Source organism: Epinephelus lanceolatus, chromosome 1 (genome assembly GCF_041903045.1).
Source record: "Epinephelus lanceolatus isolate andai-2023 chromosome 1, ASM4190304v1, whole genome shotgun sequence".
Classification (NCBI taxonomy): domain Eukaryota; kingdom Metazoa; phylum Chordata; class Actinopteri; order Perciformes; family Serranidae; genus Epinephelus; species Epinephelus lanceolatus.
Window position 1 is genome coordinate 42262553 of NC_135734.1, and position 21033 is coordinate 42283585.

The window sequence follows — 21033 nt, forward strand, 5'->3', positions numbered from 1 at the left end:
TGAAAACATGTTGGCTCTATACACACTAAAATTACTTTTATTTAAATGGAGTCTGGTGGGTTTGACAATGGACATTTTGGGGCTGTTTCTGGTCAAATAATAGGATCTTACTCCTTAACAAAAAAGGTTTATCTCCTTTCCATAATAATGTCAGATGCTTAAAATAATCTGAGCCTGTTAGTGTCAAAATCAAGCACTTCTAGAAGGCGTAAAGTGTCGGTGCACGATTGCCCTGAGTGGTTACATTGCAGCCTGTTTCGCCACTGCTGGCTGCAGTGGTTTTGCTTAATGCAGGCCAATTTAAAAACCCATTGTTCCCATTGGTCACTCACACACAAAAACATAGAGTCCTGGTTGAAAAATACCAAGCTTACCCTTTAAACTTGGCCTTTTTTGAAGCCAACATTTGTTTTAACTCTAAAAAAATCGATTTTGATGGTGCCGATAAAAATGAAAATTGGCTTTCTGTGGCTTACTGGCTCTTTTTTTCTGTTAATCAATGAGGACTGCCCCTGTACAGTAGACCAATAGCATAAAAATAAAAGCACTCAGTACTTTTGTCAAAGTTCATCTCAGTCAAATAAAATGTCTGAAACGTTTGCTTCAAATCACTGGACAGCAGTTTTGACTGAGGATATTTCTGAGGCTTCCTCAGTTTTAACTGTTGTCACAACAGAACTGGTTTTAGTAGCTGGACCTGTCCTACTGCTGGGACAAGTAACATGGGGATTAATAATTACAACTGCAGAATCAAAACTCCAGTCCAGTGGTATGGTTTCCTCCAAACAAAATGCTCAGTTGTATCTGTTTATGTCATTTCCACCTGTTAATCACCTCATTTTTAATCTATATTTAATGTTTTTATTTCCCTGTAACATCTTTACTGTGTTGCCTTGAGCACCGCTCCTCAACAAAACAACTGTCAATCAAACAGCATCTGTGATCCTGCGACTGAGGCAGATATTTCCCACGGACGCCCTACAAGCTGTCGGGTGTTTGTATCAGCAGCTGTGACAAATGTAAAAGCTTTCATGAAGTGAACGCTGGCTCGGTATCTTTTGACATCAGGTTCCATCTTGTCTTTAAGAATCTCATTTGTAACGGTTCCAACACTGAAGGAGGCTTGAGAAAACAGGTGTTATTTTTTTAATATAAATGCTGTTTATGCGTACTGTTGAAGCGTCATGCTGCGTGAGTGCAGATTTTTCAGTGCATGTGCCCACAGCCGGACACCGAAGAGACTCTCCGTGCTCACATACATTTCACCTGCCATGGTTTTAATAAAGGAAGGTAGTTACAGAAAATGTGCTGCTGGACTCTGAAGTGTGTGATTTTGATCCCAGAGGCGTAGTTTCATTATACAGAACACGGTCACATCTATCATACACACTGTGACCAAGAGCTGCTGACTTTGGCCTGCTGGAGGATATTTTTCACCGGCAGCACTTTCAGGTTCACACTGTAGAGTGTGTCATTTCTGAGATGAGCTATGAGGTTTGCGGAGGCATAACGGCAGTAATGGGGCCCATTTTCCCCCGCACACTGGAATCACACTGAGGCACAACAGACGCAGCCTTTAATAAGCACTTGGGTTTCGTTGGGGTTACCTGGGGTTTGGTAGAGGCCGGGGGCAGCGTTGGGGGATGCTCGTTCATCACCGTGGTAACCATGGAGGAGCCGGAGCCAAAGACGGCGGCGATGGGGGAGGGGGTTTCACTGGGTGGGGTCATGCTGAGCGAGGGGGAGGTGGCAGAGGAGGAGAGAGAATCCTCAAACAGATCTCTGTCCTTAAACGCAGAGCTCAGCTCAGGCTCTGGGAGAAACCCTGGACACGCAGAAAGAGACGATACCAGATCAATAATCATGTGTTATCACCACAAAATGTACAATTAACAAATTATGGAACCATTTTGTTTTATTTACTTATCTAAATTAAAAAAATCTAATGTAACCAAACCTTTCAAGAGATGTCATAGGGGTCTGTGTTTAACCACAGCAAAACAATATCAAAACATCTGTTTACACCTCTCAAACAACTATTGCAGTATTATCAAAGTTGGATTTATCCAGTCGTTTGCTCAGGACTTCTCAAAAACGTGCAATTTTGCTAAAACGTTATTCATCCTGCCTGATCATGCCTTTGCAGTAGCTGCTCCAAAGCTCTGGACTAGCCCTCCATTGACACTTTCAAGGCAAATCTTAAGACATACATGTTTTGCCTTTGGATGTTCGTAGTGGTTTTGATATTTTAGTATTTTATAATCTTTTTATGTATGTAATTGTTCCTACGGAGTTTTTCTGTTTTATATTCGTGTACATGTTACATTGCTACATATTTGTGTACCATTCTTTTTTTTTTGTACAGCACTTTGGTCAACTGTGGTTGTTTTTAAATGTGCTGTATAAATACACTTGATTTGATTTGCTTGAACAGCCCTTTCTCTTTCCCAGGGTGTCAAATACAGCCGCTTTGTCATGCCCCTCTATGTGTGATATCAACACCAAAGATGGCCTTGAGCGTCTTTATGAGACGCACCAGGCTTTTAACTAACTTCAATACATTGAGGTTAGAAATTAGAAAGCATCTGACTTTGTTTAAAGAGTGAGAAAGTCCACATAGGGCTGGAGGGAGGGAAGATGGATGAGTCAAACAAAACTGGACTTTCATCCAGGAGACTGCAGTTCGTATTCCGTCAGTGTTGTTTTAATGTAAAGTTTCCTAATTTACATTTGGTTGTATTTACGTCACTTTAAATTACATAACAAAAATGCTTATTCTAACCCAAAACATGATCTTTTTCCAAACCTAACCAAGTAGTTTTGCTAATTGCAACCGTTTCACAACATTAACCCTGTGTTATAATGTGCTTATGTCACATGGATACACAAAAGGGTGCCCTGTGTGTTGCTATGAGATGCCCAGGGGTGAGATAAATCATTGATATTTGCCGACCTGGGAATGCAGGACAAGTAACATTTTAGCAAGAATGCATTTGTTTGGGAAGTACTGAGCATACGACTGGACAAATCAGACTTGGATTATACTGCTTGAGATGTGTGTGAGTTTGTAAACTAATGTTTTGATATAGTTTGCTGTTGTTAAATGCAGATTCTTTACTTTAATGCATCAAGAATATTCTCACTTTTTGGATTCTACTTTTCTTGTATAGGCATGCGAGAAAAACAAAGGTTTCCCTCACAAATTTAATGTAGCACAGGATGAGAAATTGGATACACAAATAGTCATTTGAGGGGTGAAGTATTCCTTTAACTACAATTACAACAAACATGTTTTCTTCCTTAAAACAGTCTCACCACAACATCCAATCAGAAGCTGATCAGGAGCTTTATCTTGGATCAAATCATCGTCCTCAGCCAATGGACGTTGCCTGCTTTTCCATGTAATCGTAGAAATTTTTGATGCACTCTCAAGGCTTCTCTCCAGTGTGAGATTAAAAGATGAAAACTGAATTCTGAACATCTAAAATTGGGTGAACTTTATGTGCTGAGAAGAATTGTTTGATACAATCCACTGTCCACAACGACTGTTTCAAGGTCAGGAGCAAACCTTCGATCATCATTTTGATTTTGTCTGTTTTTCAGATATCTGTTTGGTGAAATTTCTGCCACCTCTTCATTTCAGTGGAGTTGGATAGATTTTCATGTGCGGTGCTCAAATTCGAGATCTTTTTCTCAGAAACAAAATACTGGTTACTCTGAATAATTCACAGACATCTCTGTGTGACATCTTTATATTATCTGGAGTCACCATGCACAACACTGTTTATGGATAGAATTGTATTAATGATATGAGCACCATCAGATCTGACCTGTTTAAGTCATGACAACCAAAGCATTCATTTCATTATTTACATCTCTGCATTTCCGACTGCCACATATCAAAATGTCTGCAATGAAAAAGGCTCCCTGTGAGACAGCACTGCAGTCGTGTATCTGTGTATCAGGATCAGTTGACGGCTCACCTTTTCCATGCCGCTCTTTATCACGACGACTCCCTTGTTTCCTGTGCTCAAAATGGTGTCCATGCCCATTCCCGTGTCCGTGCCCCCTTCCCTTGCGTGTCCCCAGAAGCTGGTTTTCCCGGCCCTGGGACGGACTCTTCACACTCATTCTCACTCTGTCTCTGTCCCTGCCCGGGCCCATCTCCAGTCTCACCGGGCTCAAACTCTCCAGGCCCATCCCATCATCCTCAGGCCTGGCCAGGGGGTGCAGGGGCCTGTGGGATAGCAGCCCGGCTCCAGCTTTGGGAGCTCGGGCCCCCTGGCCCCCATGCCCGCCGCTGCGGTCCCTGCTGTAACGGTGGCCCTGTAGACCTTGCAGAGGGTGCTGCAGGGCGTTGCTGCCACCTGCTGAGGTCTGTGCCTGTCTCCTCTTGCCGTGAGGAGCTCCGGGCTCAGTGCTGTGTGACAGTGTCAGGATGGCAAAGAACGCCAGGAGGAGACTCCAGGAGAGAGCCATTGTCTGTACAGCACAGCGCCACCTGCTGGGAAGAGCAAATACATCTCAGTACTGCACACATTCTGCTTGTCAACTTAAGCACCACTGCTGACTGTTCATACCAAACAATATGGTGGGCTGCTTCTTTGGCATTTTCCCTTTTTCTGATAGTACAGCTTAAGATTGACAGGAAAGGAGGGACAGAGAGAGCAAAGGGCCACAGGTCGGAATTGAATCCATGTTGCTGCAAGGCCTCAGCCTATATGGGGCGCATACTCTACCAGGTGAGCTAGAGGTCGCTCTGTTCTGCTGAATTAACTAGTGTTACCTCTCTCAGTGACAGCTTACTGGCTCCGAACCCAAGTTGCGAACACGTTAGCTCATCAACATTAAATTAGTTTGGCTCGTTATTAGCTAGTAACTATCTACTAGCAGTCCGGACCACTCTGCAGAAGAGAGGATAGCAAGGTGTTGGGGTGCCGTACACCAACAATGGCTTTATTGCAGTCTTCACAACAAAACAAGCATGGCCTTCTCATGAGGTTTAACAGTAGCCCTGAGCTTATCTAGACACTTAATTCTGCTGACTGTCATCACTCTTTGCAGCCTGCCGTCTTCACCATGACACCCTGAGGGAGCTGCTTTCCTTCATATACACTAAACACACCATAAAGTACACGACACACCCTCACTGACAACTATTTTGATAATTGATTAATTTATTTTGAAAGGCAACTATGTGGGTTTAATACTTTTCTTTGTCTTACATGAATTATAAACTGAATATTTTGTAGTTCTGGCTAATGAAAAGATATCACTTTGGGTGAAAGTCATCTGCATTTTATGGATCAAATGATAAATCAATTTATCATTAGTCCAATTGCCAGAAAACATGTTGGCATTGTATGTTTCTGCAAACCACAAATATGTCACATTTGTATGTTATTATATAGTGAATAACTTGAAACTTAATGTATGTTTACATTTCAACGACGCTGTGGTTAAGAAAATGGAGAAAATAGCCATGGTTATGGTTAGAAAAAGATCATTTTTTGGTTTTAAAGCCCTACTTTTGTTGCCTCTATGTCAGCAAGAAAAGCAGCAATGTCTTGGTAAATAAATAAATAAATAAATATATAAAAAAAAACAAATGCTTTTGTGCCACTATCCATGGTAAAAAAGCAGTGACAGGTTGCTAAACAACTGCTGGAAACCGAGCGATAACTCGCCAAAACAGAAGCGGCGTTGTTTTGTTGCTCTCGAATGGTAGTCTGTAGCTTGGTAGGTCTCTTGTCTAGCTCTCACCCCTTCCCTCAGCTCATATACACCACTTTATAAACGTTGATATGGTACATATGAAACGTACAAATGTAAAGTATTTGAGGTTTACCGAAAAATACAATGCTAACATTTTCTTCTTCCCACTGGGCTGAATCAAGAAAGTAATTGGCTGATTAATTGCTATAAAAATAAAAACTGTTACAGCCCTACATGCAGTGACTTCTTGGATTACATGTACAGTTTGTATTAAAGAATTTGACGACACAACACTGGAGACATGAATGAAAATCCCAAAGCAATAATTGTGGACTTAGTGAGGATGCTGACATTAGCATTTAGCTCAAAGCAACTCAGCGCCTACAGCAGGTACAGCCTTTCAGAGCTGCTAGCATGGCTGCAGACTTTGTATGCACAGTATGTAAACAGTCTTTCACCAATAACTAACAGTAAACCTCAAGCTTAATTTACACATGTATTTTGAAAGACGATATTAGAATATGAGCATGATCTTTTATTCCCCTGTGCAAATATCAGGGACATAAATGACTAACTTTTTTCAAAAGACCATCCTCAGCTAACTTCCACCCTCGATGCAGAAGCCTCTTTCTGAAACCACGGAAGTCCTCAGGTTTTGTGTCCTTTCTCCTGCTGCATTCATTCATCCCATCAGCCTTCCTACAAATTCAGACTACACCGCTCTCAGCCTGTTGAGATGGCGCATTTATCAGCACCTGTTGGGTCTGAGGAGGCGATAAAGAGATGGGCAGACACTTGTGCCTCCTTTCAGAAACCGCAGCCTTCATTGCTGTACCTTCACACTTTGCTCAGTATGAGATACTGCACTGCGTGCATCCGTCATCACTGCCTGTTCAGCGGCCTCGAGAGCCCTCCAACCGTCCCTTTCATTACAAAAGTCAACACATCTGTGAGGTGTGACTGAAGTGAAATATGAGGTTCTGTGTGTCTACATTAAAAGCCCAGCACCGCGTACAGACATGAGGAAAATGATGGTGGTTGGATTCACATCTTAACGTTCCAACCTACATTACATTCAGGACTTAGGTTAATATTTATTGCATTTATAACATGATATTTAGTACTACATGTATTTTAAAATGATTATAGCATTAGGAAGCCACAAAGAGAAAGTGTGGGTGTATTTAATTTGAAATATCAGAACACATAAGGTATGTAAATTCAATGTTACGTATAAGTCCTGCAAACTGATGTTTAATGTAGTTCACTAATACGCATTACACTCTTCACGGATTGTAGAAAAACCTAAATAACTCATGTTTGTTGGTTTTTACTACTCTAATTTGCTTGAAATCATTTATTTAGAATTTAGTTTAAAAAAAAAATGGGGGAAAAATTTGAAGGGAGATATAACAATAAAACAAAGGAAACATCTAAACTGATAAACAATACCATGACGATCATAGACAGTATAAAAGAAGTGGATGTAGCCAACCTGATGTCACCCATTGGTTTGTGGGCTCCCATTCTGAAGCCTCAAGTTTGGCATTTTGGTCGTTGCCATCTTGGTTTTTTGGAGCCACATGTGACCAAATGGAGTAGTGAGGGGTGGATCTGACTGAGAACCCAAGGACTACACTGTGGTACCTATTTGTCAATCACGAGGTAGCTATGCCCTGAATCATCCCTTGCATTATCGGCTATTTTACAAATGGAACTATAATTTGCAAAATAAACATTAAAGACGACCTGATACAAGCAACTGAGACCATAAACTCATTAGGAAAAGGTTTACTGAGGTAATATATTAAGTAAGATATTGCGTCATTCTTTCATAGACTTCTATACAAACTTCTATACTGCCCCCTGCTGACCATTTGAAAGAAAGCAGGTTTGAGGCCTTCCACATCGCCTTCACTTTTCAGACTTGGATATAGCACGTTTGGATGACGTGACACACAGGCACAATCAGTGTTGGGTAGGAACTTGTTACATATAATTGCATTAGAAAATGAATGCAACTGTGATCAGTTCCATTTACTGAGAAAAATGTTGGTAAACATGTAATTAAATTACAGTTATTCATCAAGATGTTGATGATTACAAAGGGGTTACATCCAGATTTTTTGTTTTCGGTAAGAAGTTTACGTGTAGAATATAAAATTCACTCTGTTGCTTTGCATCTTTTCCTCATACAATAATGACATCTTTTGACACAGCCTGGACATTTTATTACTGATGCAGTGTTAGAAAAGTAATTTTAAAAAATAAAATAAAAAATGTAATAAGTTGCTTAAGTTGGATGAAGTAATTAAAATACTAAATTAAGTATTATATTTCTAAAAGGCTAACTAGTAATCTGTGACCTATTGCATTTCAAAAGTTATCTTCCCAACACTGGAATCAACACTCTTCCTCTAAAACTGTAGATTCAATATTCATCTATCAAAATTAAGATGTGTTGCAGCTTTTCTCCTCTACCACACACTGTATTCACCTCACCAAACACTGACTTCACCAGTCTGAGGTAGTGTGTGGCTCCTTACATACCGTCCATCCCCATCGATACTAAACAATAGTATTGCCATTTTCTGTAAAAATCCATACGTACTGAGTAAATATTAAAGGTTTACAATGAAAGACCGTATTTGTGTTGGGATATTTTAAAAGATAATTGTTGTACATTTTGGAGTTTCTTTAATAATTCTCTTATATTTTCTGTGTATGGTTGTTTTTTCTGAAGATGATCATAAAAATGTTTTGTACACCATGGCAATCTATAAGTGACTGTATGATGGACTCTATAAGAAAATCTGAACTAATCTCAGACACCCCAATAAGAGCAGGGCAGCTGAGATTATTGTGAGAGGTGAATAAAGTGTGGCGTACTGGAAAAGAGTTGTGTGACATGTTTTAATTTGAACTGAAGCTCACTGAAGCTCACGCTGGTCTTCACCTCCCTGCGTGTGTGTGTGTGTGTGTGAACTCAAACTCTTTATGAGATAAGAGAACAACAGCTCTTCTCATTTTAAATCTCTGTCATGTCTTGTTCGATCACAGACCATAGTGTTGTCTCTAAACATGATCTGGTTTGTTTTGTCGTCCACTTTAACGTGAAGAGAGAATCCATCGGCACAGACTCACACACACAACGCCATTATGGTGCTGTGGCAGGCGACTCCTTTGTGTTAAAAGACAAACGGCGGTGCAGAGCATACAGAAAATCAATGAGGGAGAAGTATTGAGCTGCTGGTGATGGGGTGTGTGTTGGTGTGTGTGTGTGAGAGGCGGAGTTGGGGGGGGTGGATAAGGCCTCTGCTTTTTCATCACACTGACACACACCAAGTTGAAATCACACACCCTTTGGGTTTACAGTGGGTTATTTAGTTGTTTCTAAAAACAGGGCAGAGGCAGCAGGTTGTGTATGTGTGTGTCTGTGTGTGTGTGTGTGTGGAGAGGATGCTGGTGATGTCGGGGGGGAAATGTGCAGTGCGAGTGCGGGCAGCGCCCTGAGGGATTTAGAGGCAGACTGCGTCGGCTGGCCTCTGGGAGTTCGACCAGCTGTGCAGTTTGCAAACAAGAGTGTGAAGCTGGCTGCTGAGGTGAGACCTTTATCTCCTAACAGGCCTTCAGAGTGTCAGGAGGGGGGAGGGCGACCAGCCGTGTCACGCACAGAAGTGTTTAGCCAGGATTACGCTGTGTCTGCTTAACACATGAGGCGCTGCTTCTAGACGCTGTGCGACCAAAAGGTTTATTTAATTTAAGACAAGCAAAGAAAACATCCAAACTTATGAGATAGAGGATTGTCTAACAAATGACATCACATCCACCTTTGATATACATGTACTGTATATTAAAGGAATAAGGATGGCTTTATTAGCAGTAATCACTGTATGAGCGCAGTGTAGAGCGCCCTGCTCAAAGGGCTCATTATCCCATTGAAAGTATTTTATAAACTTCAATGTCGAGCTCATAGCAGCCAGTTTTAGACAGAAAATAGTGTGTGTGGGGGTCACACAGATGCATTTCTGGGTCGCGCATGCTTTAAACTCATGGTATGAGTGGTGAAATTGGAGCTGGAGATAAGGCAGTGCTCCAGCATTTTAAAAAACCTGCTCTGTGCTCCACCTAAACATCCCTCTGCTCCCTGCTCGAGGTCTGCTCACATGCTCTGTATCTTTACAAAGCAAAGAGTTGTTTGCTGCTATATCAATGCTCTGAACGTCACATATACTGAACAGTACAGAGCTCCTTAAAGGCATCAGTATACTCCATCCCAACTGCTTGTCAGATGGTCGAACAGCTACGGAAGCCCACTCTCCCAACATTGTTGTGAGGTCAGTAACTATCCAAAACCGATAATCACAACATTTACACCCACTTCATGCAACGATTGGCCCGGTGTTTGGAGACTAGAAAGTAAGTTGGGTTTTAACCTTTCTCCCATCTCTTTTTTTTTTTTTACTACACAAATATTTCTGTCACTTTTTGTGTGACTCATGTGCGACACAAATCCTGCTTTGCGGTTCTAAGCAGGATTAGGTTTGCATTTTTTTTTATATAATTATTAAAGAGACCTTTCATGTACTAGGATTTAAATACATTTGTGTTATTCCCTATAATTTCGTGTGAGGAACTTCTGAATATAATCATTAGTACACTGGTGGGTGGCGTTCCAGGTTTTATTCATATGACTGTTGCAATATGACAAGAATTACACCACTTTCTTAAACCAACCTCCAAATGTGATTTATTTAACTTAAATTATGGGCTGGTTGTGAAGATAGAATTCATGTGACTTTCTTTCACGTCTTCTTCATTAATGGTGTCTAACTTAAAATATCTAATACAACAAGATGTTATTTCTTTTAACTACAGACTCCTGTGTGGGGACAGTGATTTACTTACTTAGCCTCCCTCAACTGTCCATGTTGTCCGTCTCTGAGCTTTGTTTGGTCATGGACTTTCCACTTCCAGATCATCCACACAAAAGCTACCCTGGGTGTGTTGGTTGTTGACATTCTGGGACACCTTGTCAAGTTCTGCCTGTTACATACATTGTCTTCTTTCAAAATAAATGCACCGCGTCAGTACAACACTGCAACTGATGTTTTTTTCCTTCAACAACTAACTCACATGGTAAGGTTTAAGAGAGAAGAACAGGGTTTGGCTTTTTAATCTTATGGGACGCAAACACCACTCTTGTTGGACATGTGGTTAAGTTTAGGCAACAAAAGCACACGGTTAACCCATCCACCACACCTCCCATCCACCTAACTCGGACTTAGCAGCCTTAACTTTCATTCTTGTCCTGCTGCATTTCCACCTAACGCTGCCGGCCACCATTGAAGTATAACAGCAACCAGCCGCGTATCATGCCGACGTTAAAGGACTGGTATGTGACATCAAAAGGACTGCCCAAGCGCCGGATTTCGATGACTTCGGAGTGAGATCAGGGTTGGAAAAACAGCATGACATGTTGTCAGTTTTTGCTGAGAAAGTTTAACTTATATTTTTGTTGTTCTCTTCTCAGTGAAAAAAAAATCTTTGTAGGCCCGCTCTATCCAGTAGAGACTATTAGAAAATATGTATGTTATCCTTATACAAAAACAAAACTGCGTCTCGCTCCTCTCTTTGACAGCCACCATTTCAACCTGCCTTCAAGTGTGTCTGTTCAGAACAATTAAAAACACCTTTGCTTTCCAACGTGGAACAAATGTGTTAATCTCTAACCTGGCACTCACTGCTGGCAACCAAAGAATAGTCCTGCACATCTTCATTATACTTTATTATACATATATTTTTCTAAAAAACCTTTAAACAGAATAAAGAAATGAATAAAATGTGTTAATTATTGAGCTTTAGAGCTGATTTTTGTTCCCTTTGGACTGAGCCAGGCGTCCATGTTTCCACTCTGCTAAGCTAAGCTAAGCTAACCTGCTCCAGCTTCATATTGACTGCACAGACATGAGAGTGTTGTCACTCCTCACATCTAACTCCTGCCAACAAAGCTCATGAGCCTATCTCCCAAAATCTTGAACTATTCCTAAATAAAAATTCTCCGCCTAAGAAATCTAACCTTTAAGCATCAAACACTGAGATAAACTGGTGGAATAGTCCTTTAATGTAATTTTTTTTCATTGAGCTCTGGAATCAAAGGGGAAAAAAAGCGGATCCATCCACTTCTTGTCTGTACCCGTTTATCTCTTTTAGGATTAACACTCAGAATGAGGTGGAGATAATAGCAGAGGCTACACAACACCGCGACAACATGACCCTTCAGAAAATTAATTTTCCGCACATATAAGAAAGATGTGACGCCTCCATAGAAACAGAAGCCACCATGCGTCAACCCCATCAAATCTATGGCCTGAATAGACCTGTCATGTGAAAGAGGAGGCAGGCGGTGATGGAGGGGGGACCGAGTATCTCGGCACAGCAGTGCCCTGTTTTCCTCTTGCACACTTTCATGTGCCGCTAACAGGTGGTCCTTTGAGGAGACACAGGATGGAGACGATAATGGAGCACGCTGGGTGGCATTCCGGGTTTTAAGCACAGTCTCTTGTGTGTGATAAACAACCTCGGCGAACAACACAGCCTCCTGCCAGAGTCTGTATTATACATGGCTGTGTGTTGTAGGAAGGCCACAGCAGGACGAGCATCTGCTACTGATGAGACGGGAGGCCAAACGAGTGGCATGGAACCGACGAGTCTCATTCCCAAATGAGATAATCCAGCGTTTGAGTGGCAACATTGAAACAGTGACTGATACTCTATGAAAAAACAGGAATCCATGGCTTTAAGGGCGTCACAATTGTTCTGGGATCAAAGAATAAAAAACATGTTAAGACTTCTGAAAACCTATTTAATCTACAGATGGGTTCTTCATGAACATAAATATTTTCTATCAAAGTGGGGAAAAGTTTTTAAATGGAGACGTTTCTATTTTTAACTGAGCTCGCTGCTTTGAAGTGGGCGGGGCTCTGTTGGTAAAGCATGATGTCACATATGTCTGTGTACCAATCAGGATTTAACAACATTTAAATCACAATTTGATCACAGCTTTTACCTCAGGCTGGAGATTTGATACTCTCTTTTGCGTGCGCATGAAATGAACACTAAAGAAACATACCTGCCACTGTCACGCCGTACATGATATGAGGGCCGACAGCATCTATGATGGTGAGAGTCCTTTTCAATTCAGCCAATTCTTTAATTCTTTAAACTCCACTTGTGAAAAAACAGAATCTGGTGAAACAGATTTGTTCAGTGTTGTGGATCGAAACATTGCCTTGTACAGAGAAAAAGAGACACAAACTATTTAATTGGAGCCCAAAGTTTGCTGACCTCATTTATGCCCTGCAGTTTAGTGTTTTGTGTCTTGTACCTGAGTGTTTTTGCCTGGATGTGCACACACTTGGTCCAAATTCAGAGTTCGTTTACATGACGACAGAGTTAATTCCTTGATTATGAAACAAGTAAATCAAGATAGATGATGAAAAAAATCAAGATAGATGATGATAGATGATGACTTTATACCGGTTTAGATGTTGTACATTATATTATAACTCCATTTACACCTCTGTAGCAGCACCAATGATAAAATGACTTTATAGTCAATTAAATGTCCTTACAGCCAACAGAAGAACAGTAAAATGAAGTGGTGGTAAAATGTAGTTTATCAAAATAAAAACAGCATGTGTGTGTCGAGCATACACACTTTTACAGAGTTTACAGTGGGCTGCTGAGATGTGTCTGGAATCAGGATATCCTGTATGAAGTGTAGAGGATGCTCGTGACGTCAGGGGAAATTTACAGCACAGAAGCAATCGAGTAAAAACCCAAAAAATAAATGAAGGTTTCTGAACGTTCTTGGACAATTTTATATCTCGCTTTGACCTCGGTCAGGATCTTTGTTTGATCTTGAGGTTGTAATGTTGGGTTTATGGATGTCTGAGCTCAGCAGCATATGGAGAGAAAATATGAACCGCAATATAAAATATAATGAAATCTTAAAAATCAATTCTACATTTTTTAAGGAAGCCAGAGCACAGGAGCTAAAATTGGGTTATCAGGGCTTACATTTTGTTGGAAACACAATATATGTGTGTGCCAGAAGCTTTTATAAACACAGCGTACAGTGTGAGACGGCCACCGGGGAGACATGACTCAGTGCAGAGTGTGGTAAGTATGAAGTGATAGGTAATCTTCAAGAAATTGCAAGGGGGGCACTATTGGAGGGCTGGATGATTAAGATCTGATGAGATCAGAGACCTCTCTGCAGTCTGTGATCAATCGGTCTGTCCCTTAAGCGTGGCGGCGGCTCTGTGACACACTAGTTATAAAAATATACTTAACAGTGAGTGGACCCAGAACTGTGGAAGGTGAGAGAGAGGAAGAGCAGCGAGGCGACCCCGGTATTAAACTGCTGTATGTGTGCATCTTTAAGCTTCACCTGCTGTGACACCAAACCTCCAGGAGCCATCTGCTCCTGTTGTTTTATCTCTCATAGCAACCAGCGGGGCCATAAGGATCCAGCAAACAAAGACTCCAGACACAGGCTGTTGAAGCAGAGCTGTCATGTCAGGCAGAGGCCACCTTCAAGATTCTTTTCTTTCCTGGCCACATACTGAGATTAGAGGATTAAAGGAAGAGTAGAGGGGTAGATGAGAAGGTATGAAGCCAGGCAACCCAACTGCAAGAAAAAAATGGTGGTATTAGCAAACCACAGAACATAATTTTGTAGTAAATACAATGGAACATTAAGCTTTTCAACAACCTTGTGGTGAAGGTGTGGTTAGGTTTAGGTATCTAAAATCATTTGGTCATGGTAAGGTAAAGATCATGTTTTGGCTTATATCACCCACTTTTGGTGGCACAAAAGCCGCTGGAAAAGCAGGGATCGGTCAGTGAAAAACACCCAGGTTCAGTGGCTCAAACGTTGCTGGGAAACACAGTGATGTGCTGCTAAAGACACCCAGGTTCGGTGGCTTGAACGCCACTGGGTAACTAGCAATATACCACTAAAGACACCCAGGTTCGGTAAAAAATAACACCTACGTTCTGTGCCACAAACGCTGCTGGGAAACACCACAATGTGCTGCTAAAGACATCCATGTTTGGTAAAAAAAAAAAAACACCCAGGTTTGGTGGCTCAAACGTTACTGGGAAACTCGCAATGAAGCCCTTAAGAACCCTCATGTTCAGTACAAAGACATGAAGGTTTGGTGCCGTAGACGCTGCTAGGAAACGGTGTGATATGCTGCTGAAAACACCAGCTTTGGTTGCTAAAATACCACTAGGAAGCCCAACAATGTGCCGCTAAAGACAGCCATGTCTGCTATAAAAAATACCCAGGTTTGATGCCACAAATGCAATGGGAAACACCATGATGTGCCGTCAAAAACACCCAGGTTCAATGGCTCAAACGCCACTGGGAATACTTACGATGAACCACTAACTACACCCACATTCAGTAACAAAACACTAAGGTTTGGTGCCAGAAACACTGCTGGGAAATGCCATGATGTGCCACTAAAAACACCCAGATTCATTAATTGCCTCAATGTGCTTCTGAAGACACGTTTGTTAAAAAATACCCAGGTTTGGTGCCAAAAATTCTGCAGGAAAAACCACGATGTGCCACCAACAACACCCAGGTTTGGTCGGTCAAACGGGAACTGCCCATTGGTTCGACTGCCCATTGGTTCGACATCCCATTGTTCCAACCATATTAAACTCATTGTTCCGAAGTCCGTTCCGAAATCATCATGATACCCTGTGGTTAAGGTCTGGTTAGGTTTAGGCACAAAAACCACTTGGTTAGGGTCAGGAAAAGATCATGGTGTGGGTTAAAATGAAAAAGAAAGTGGCAAACACATAAGCCGTGAGCCTGCTCCGCCTGAGGCCGTTCGCGGCGCACCATACGCCCGCCGCGAGCCGTTCAGCACCGCGGACAGTCGGACTAATGGGATGTCGAACCAATGGGCTGTCGAACCAATGATATGGACCCGATTAAACACTACTGGCAAACACCGTGATGTGCCGCAAAAAACACACAGGTTCGGTCGCTCAAATGCCACTGGAAAACTCACAATGTGCCATTAGAGACACCCATGTTCAGTAAAAAAAATACCCACGTTTGATGCCACAAAGGCCATGGGAAACGCCACGCTGTGCTGCCAGAAACACCCAGGTTCGGTGGCTTTAATGCCCCTGGGAAATGTGCAATTAAAAATACTCAGGTTTGGTAGCTCAAATGCCACTGGGAAACTCACAGTGTGCCATCAGACTCCCACGTTTAGTTAACAAACACCAAGGTTCAGTGCCACAGATGCTGCTGGGAAATGCTGCGATGTGCTGCTAAAAACACCCAGAATCAGTGGCTCAAGCACAGCTGGGAAACGCCATGATGTGCCAGTAAAGACCCCTACGTTCTGTAAAAAAATACCCATATTTGGTGCCACAAATACAGTGGGAAATATCGCGATGTGCCGCTAAAGACAAGATGGTGGAAAACAACCCAAAGATCTGCACTTATGTGACACACAATCCACCATCCCCTCCACCTCCCAAACGTCATCTAATATGCTAAATCACTTTAAAAACATTGATATGATACGTATGAAACATGCAGATATAATGTATTCATGGTTTAGCTTAGCTTAGCATAAGCTTAGCATAAAGAAACAGCTGGAAACAGCTAGCTCAGTGATGTCCAAAGGTACCAGAATCTACCTACCAGCATTTGTAAAGCTCAGTTAACATGTTAGGTCTCATTTGTTTAATCTGTTCAAAATCCAAAAGGTAGAAAGGAAAATTCTGGTTATGTGCCGCACTATTTCTCCAGGAAGTTCCCGCTCCCAGTTAAGAAATAGTCTAGCACACAGGTCACTTTGAGAGAGAGAGAGAAACAATATCCTTTGAGCTTCACGGTTCACTGAGCAGCCGCTTAAGTATCTGCTCTAAACAGACACGACAGATGATAAGAAGAAAAATGCAGGATTTAATATAATAGACACAGAGAGAAAATAAATGTGTTATCTGTTGTGACACAAATACAATTTATTCATACTGAGCCATTGTTCCCTGTCTTTAAGTAATAATGCTGAATATTTGATGCATAAACACTCACTTTTTCATCTCTCCTCTCGGGTAAAATAGGTCTAGTTTGCGCCACCAAATTATCATAAATATCAGCTCAATAACAAGCACCCAAATTACAGCTCCCGTTAATGCCTCTGCATAATAAACACCTCTGCCAAGCTGCAGTTAACACCATAAAACTTCATTTCCTCAAGGGCCAATACAACTGACTTCAGCAATATAAAAGTGCTTTGTCTCCCAAAATCCTCCGCAAACAATATCGGTGGATTCACACATCGACTGGGAGGGTTTTTCTTTGCAGATTTTTAGGTGTGTATTGGATGGCAAAGGCCCCTGGAAGCAACACAGGGTGATAAAAAAACAAGAGCCATAAGGAGGGTCCATCTGTCAGCAAGTGAGCCGGAGCAAAGAGAGCAGGGAGACACCAAATGATTCAGTGGTAATTTGGTCGCAGGTACAACAGATGTGGGGCGAGACCAGAACATTGTCACTGATGCATGGTAACATCAGCGACATCCTGCGACGTGGCCCCTTATCTCCTGTTTGAGTGCACTGAGGCCTGCACGCACACACACACTCGCACACAGAGACAATCAATGCATGAACACAACACACACACTCACAGCGGGGAAACCTCCTCCAGACACCCACATGGAGGCATGTTCCAAAAATGCTGTGAGACACAAACAGCACCAGAAGCACAGCAAGAGGCGTCCCACAGAGAGGAGAGAGAATGAGAGAGACAAAAGGGGAGGAGGAGGAGGAGGAGGAGGAGGAGGAAGGGGGGGAGAAAGTGAGAGGAAAGGAGAAAATAAGATGTTATGTGCAGAGAGAGGAGAGGAGAGGGAGAACAAAACAGAGAGGGAAAGGAGAGGCGGTAAAAAATGAAAGCGGCAGAGAGAGACAGAGGGAGGATTTATTCTGTCTTAATTAGAACAAAGTGTCGGTGGCATCTTTCATAAGGACACAACAAAGCTTTGGCTTCGCAAACCAACAACAAAACTTGTTCTTTGCTAACCCGTGAAATCTGGACACCTGGGTCTGTGTCTGGACAGACAGTTTGGCCGGTCAGCAGGGGGAAACACTCCTGTTTAGAGATGATCAAGTGAAGCATGTAAACGCATTATATGAACCCAAAGTTTCTCTCTCCCCTCCTCCCCCCCTCCTTTTGGTGGAAGCAAGCAGTGTTGACTGCCTGCCAATGTTGAAAGAGTCTTGATCAAACAGATGTAGCTACGCTTGGCAGTGATGTTCAAGGCCAGTTTCACACCACGGTGGAGGAGACTGGGTGGATGTTTAGCAATGTAGCCTTTTGGCTGAAACTCAGGATGAAAGAAACAGAAGAGATTTGCTTTTGTAGCTGGCTGAAAGCACAGAATGAAGACAAACTGGGATTCTTTAAAGGCTGTTGGAGTCCTTGTTTAACACTCTTACACTGGGTGTTCTAAATCTTTTAGGTGAATGATGACAATGCAGATGATTTCAGACACTTTTTGGAGACAACACTAAATTATTTTTCACTCAAACATCAAATGATGTTTGGGTCATCTTTTCCCAGTGATGGCAGTGTCGGCGGCCGGAATCAGGTCAGTTTATTTGGCCCGACTCTGGGGTGTCATTCATCCCATATCTAAGCCAGTTGGGTGACCAGAAGCAGCCCGACTTATTTCTTTTGGTGTGCTGATTTTGGGCTGATGCTCGGCCAGGTCATTTTTGATAACAGCCTAGTGATGGCAATAATGGCAGCCACAACTGGACCGGTATATTTGGCCCGAATCTGGGGCATCATTTATTCCGAGTTTCGAGTTGGGAAACCGAACTCGACTTATTTTTTCATTGTGATGTCCATGATGTCCTTGGGTTATCTTACACCAGTGATAGCAGTGTCAGCAGCTGGAATCAGGTCAGTTTATTCAGCCCGATTCTGGGGCGTCATTCATCCCGAGTCTCAGCCGACTTGGGAAACCAGATGTAGCCTGACTTATTCCTTTCAGTGTGCGGAGTTTGGGCCAATGCTGGCCCATGTCATTCTTGATAACGGCCCAGTGATGGCAGTGTCGGCAGCCAGAATCGGACCAGTTTATTTGGCCTGATTCTGACGTGTCATTTATCCCAAGTCTCAGCCAAGTCGAGCAAATTCTTGCAACCCACCCTATTTCTTCTGGTGTGCCGAGTTTGGGCTGATGCTGGGCCAGGTCATTCTTGATAACAACCAAATGATGGCAGTGACGACAGCTTGTGCCAGTTCATTTGGCCAAATTCTGGGGTGTCATTCATCCCGAGTCTCAGCTGAGTTGGGTAACTGGACGTGGCCTGACTTTTTTTTTTTTTTTTTTTGGTGTGCTGAGTTTGGGCACTGCTGGGCCAGGTCATTTTTGATAATGGCCCAGTGATGGTAGTTTCGGCAGCAAGAATCGGGCCAGTTAATTTGGCATGATTCTGGGGCATCACTCATCCCAAGTCTCAGTCGAGTCAAGCAAATTCTTGCGGCCCAACTCATTTCTTCCGGTTTGCAGAGCTTGGGCCAACGCTTAGCCAGATCATTTTTGATAATGACCCAGTGATGGCAGTGTCAGCAGCCAGCATCGGACCAGTTTATTTGGCACGATTCTGGAGCATCATTCATCCCGAGTGTCAGCCGAGTCAGGCAACCAAATGCAGGCCAACTTATTTCTTCCAGCATGCTGAGTTTGGTCATTTTGGCTACCTGGGTTCATTTTCATATAATTCACTTATTAATGAATTTGAGTTTTGTTTTGGCCCGAGGTCAACTCACTGTGATTGTGTCTAATGTTTCCCCCGCTGACTGACCTGCTATTAATTAAAATCAACTTGTTAATGTGAGTCCACAAATGTTGCTCCACTGCAGCCCTGTTTCACTTTTAATTGCATGGTGTCATACTGAGGCTCCTAACTTTAATCCCCACCCCATTCCCTCTCTTCCTTTATCTCTCTTTCACACACACACACACACACACACACACACACACGCACGCACGCACACGCGCACTCTTACATGCACACACACACACACACACACACTGTCTTTGGTGTGCACTGAGCAACAATGAGCTGTCAAGAAGAGATAATGGCTGCAATCATTTCTGCTTCTCCTCACCATTTATCCAGTAAATTCCGCGGTGATGTTGATGTGATTTTAAAGCCTGACAGCAGCAGGAAACACCGCCATCACAAAAGTTAAATTGTTTATCAGGTTAACTCTGTTTTTTTCCGCTATCAGACACAATCTAATTTGCTGCTTGGCATCAGTCATTCTTGCTCTCAATCGTCTCTGTTGATCGACTCTATCTCTACAAGTCAAACTGCCTTGTTATCAGTGAAACTAGGAACAAAACCATTTGCATTAATTAAGTTATTAACTTTTGTGACATTATTGAGATGCGAGACTGATGCGTTTTTACGCGCAGATGGAGATCAGTGTGGAAGCCTACAGTATTTATTGCACGGGGCAGTTGTAATAAACCTCTAATATTAATGAGGATTCAAGTCAATTGTATCTGCAGGAGTGAAAACTACAGATAATCTATGTATGAGTAACATAAAATAAGGGTTTATAAATCACATAAATGACCATAAAGTCAGTGCAAACTCATTTGAGCATCACAGAAACACCACAAAGCCCCGTGGGGACATTTAAGGACCGACACTAGTGGCTTTACGTTACGCAAAAACGCTAATAACCAACCCCAGCACTTCCTCTGGGAATAACACAATTCGTGCAAAAAGATAATTCCTTACCCGCGTTTGTTTGTTTGTTGTTTTCCTTTGTTGTTGTTTATGGTTTGCAGAGCAGCAGCTCGGTCATATGGCTGCAGGCTGACAGCGGACAGGACCGACACACAGCAGCAGCAGCAGCACCTCCGTAGTCCGCTCTCCGTGCACCACCCCGGGATGTGCCGAGCATCCGGACTGTCTCCTGCTTCTTATGAGGAGGAGAGTCACCACCTGCTCCGGCTGCGCGCTCCCGAGTGCGCGTCCGTGTCAGGCTGTCTCTCGGCGAAGGCTTGTCCCAGCAAGTATCACATTAATATACTGCCTGTAGTATCAGAACTTTATGTAAATGTTCTGGGTGGAGAGAGAAAGATAACAGAGGCTGAGAGACATCCGAGTTTTTATTTTTTTTTTATTTTTAAATAAGTGATCCATCATGGATTGTTCACAGCCTGTCAAACCTGTCACATCAGAGATTAA

At 42.5% G+C, this 21033-nt stretch overlaps 1 protein-coding gene across 2 annotated transcripts in view; it reads right to left on the minus strand.

Moving 5' to 3' along the window:
• The window catches only part of draxina (dorsal inhibitory axon guidance protein a), a 35322-nt gene extending 14533 nt beyond the window's left edge, over nt 1–20789 (minus strand). The window contains exons 1-3 of one of the 2 annotated variants that reach the window (XM_033625670.2): nt 20581–20789; nt 3984–4501; nt 1608–1825 (exon numbers count right to left, since the gene is read on the minus strand). In XM_033625670.2, coding sequence (XP_033481561.1) covers nt 1608–1825; nt 3984–4479 — 714 coding nt within the window. In that variant the 5' untranslated portion in view covers nt 4480–4501; nt 20581–20789. Of the gene's footprint in view, nt 1–1607; nt 1826–3983; nt 4505–20580 lie in introns of both variants that reach the window. The other variant, XM_033625669.2, reaches the window with a different exon arrangement.
• Between the last annotated feature and the right edge of the window lie 244 nt (nt 20790–21033).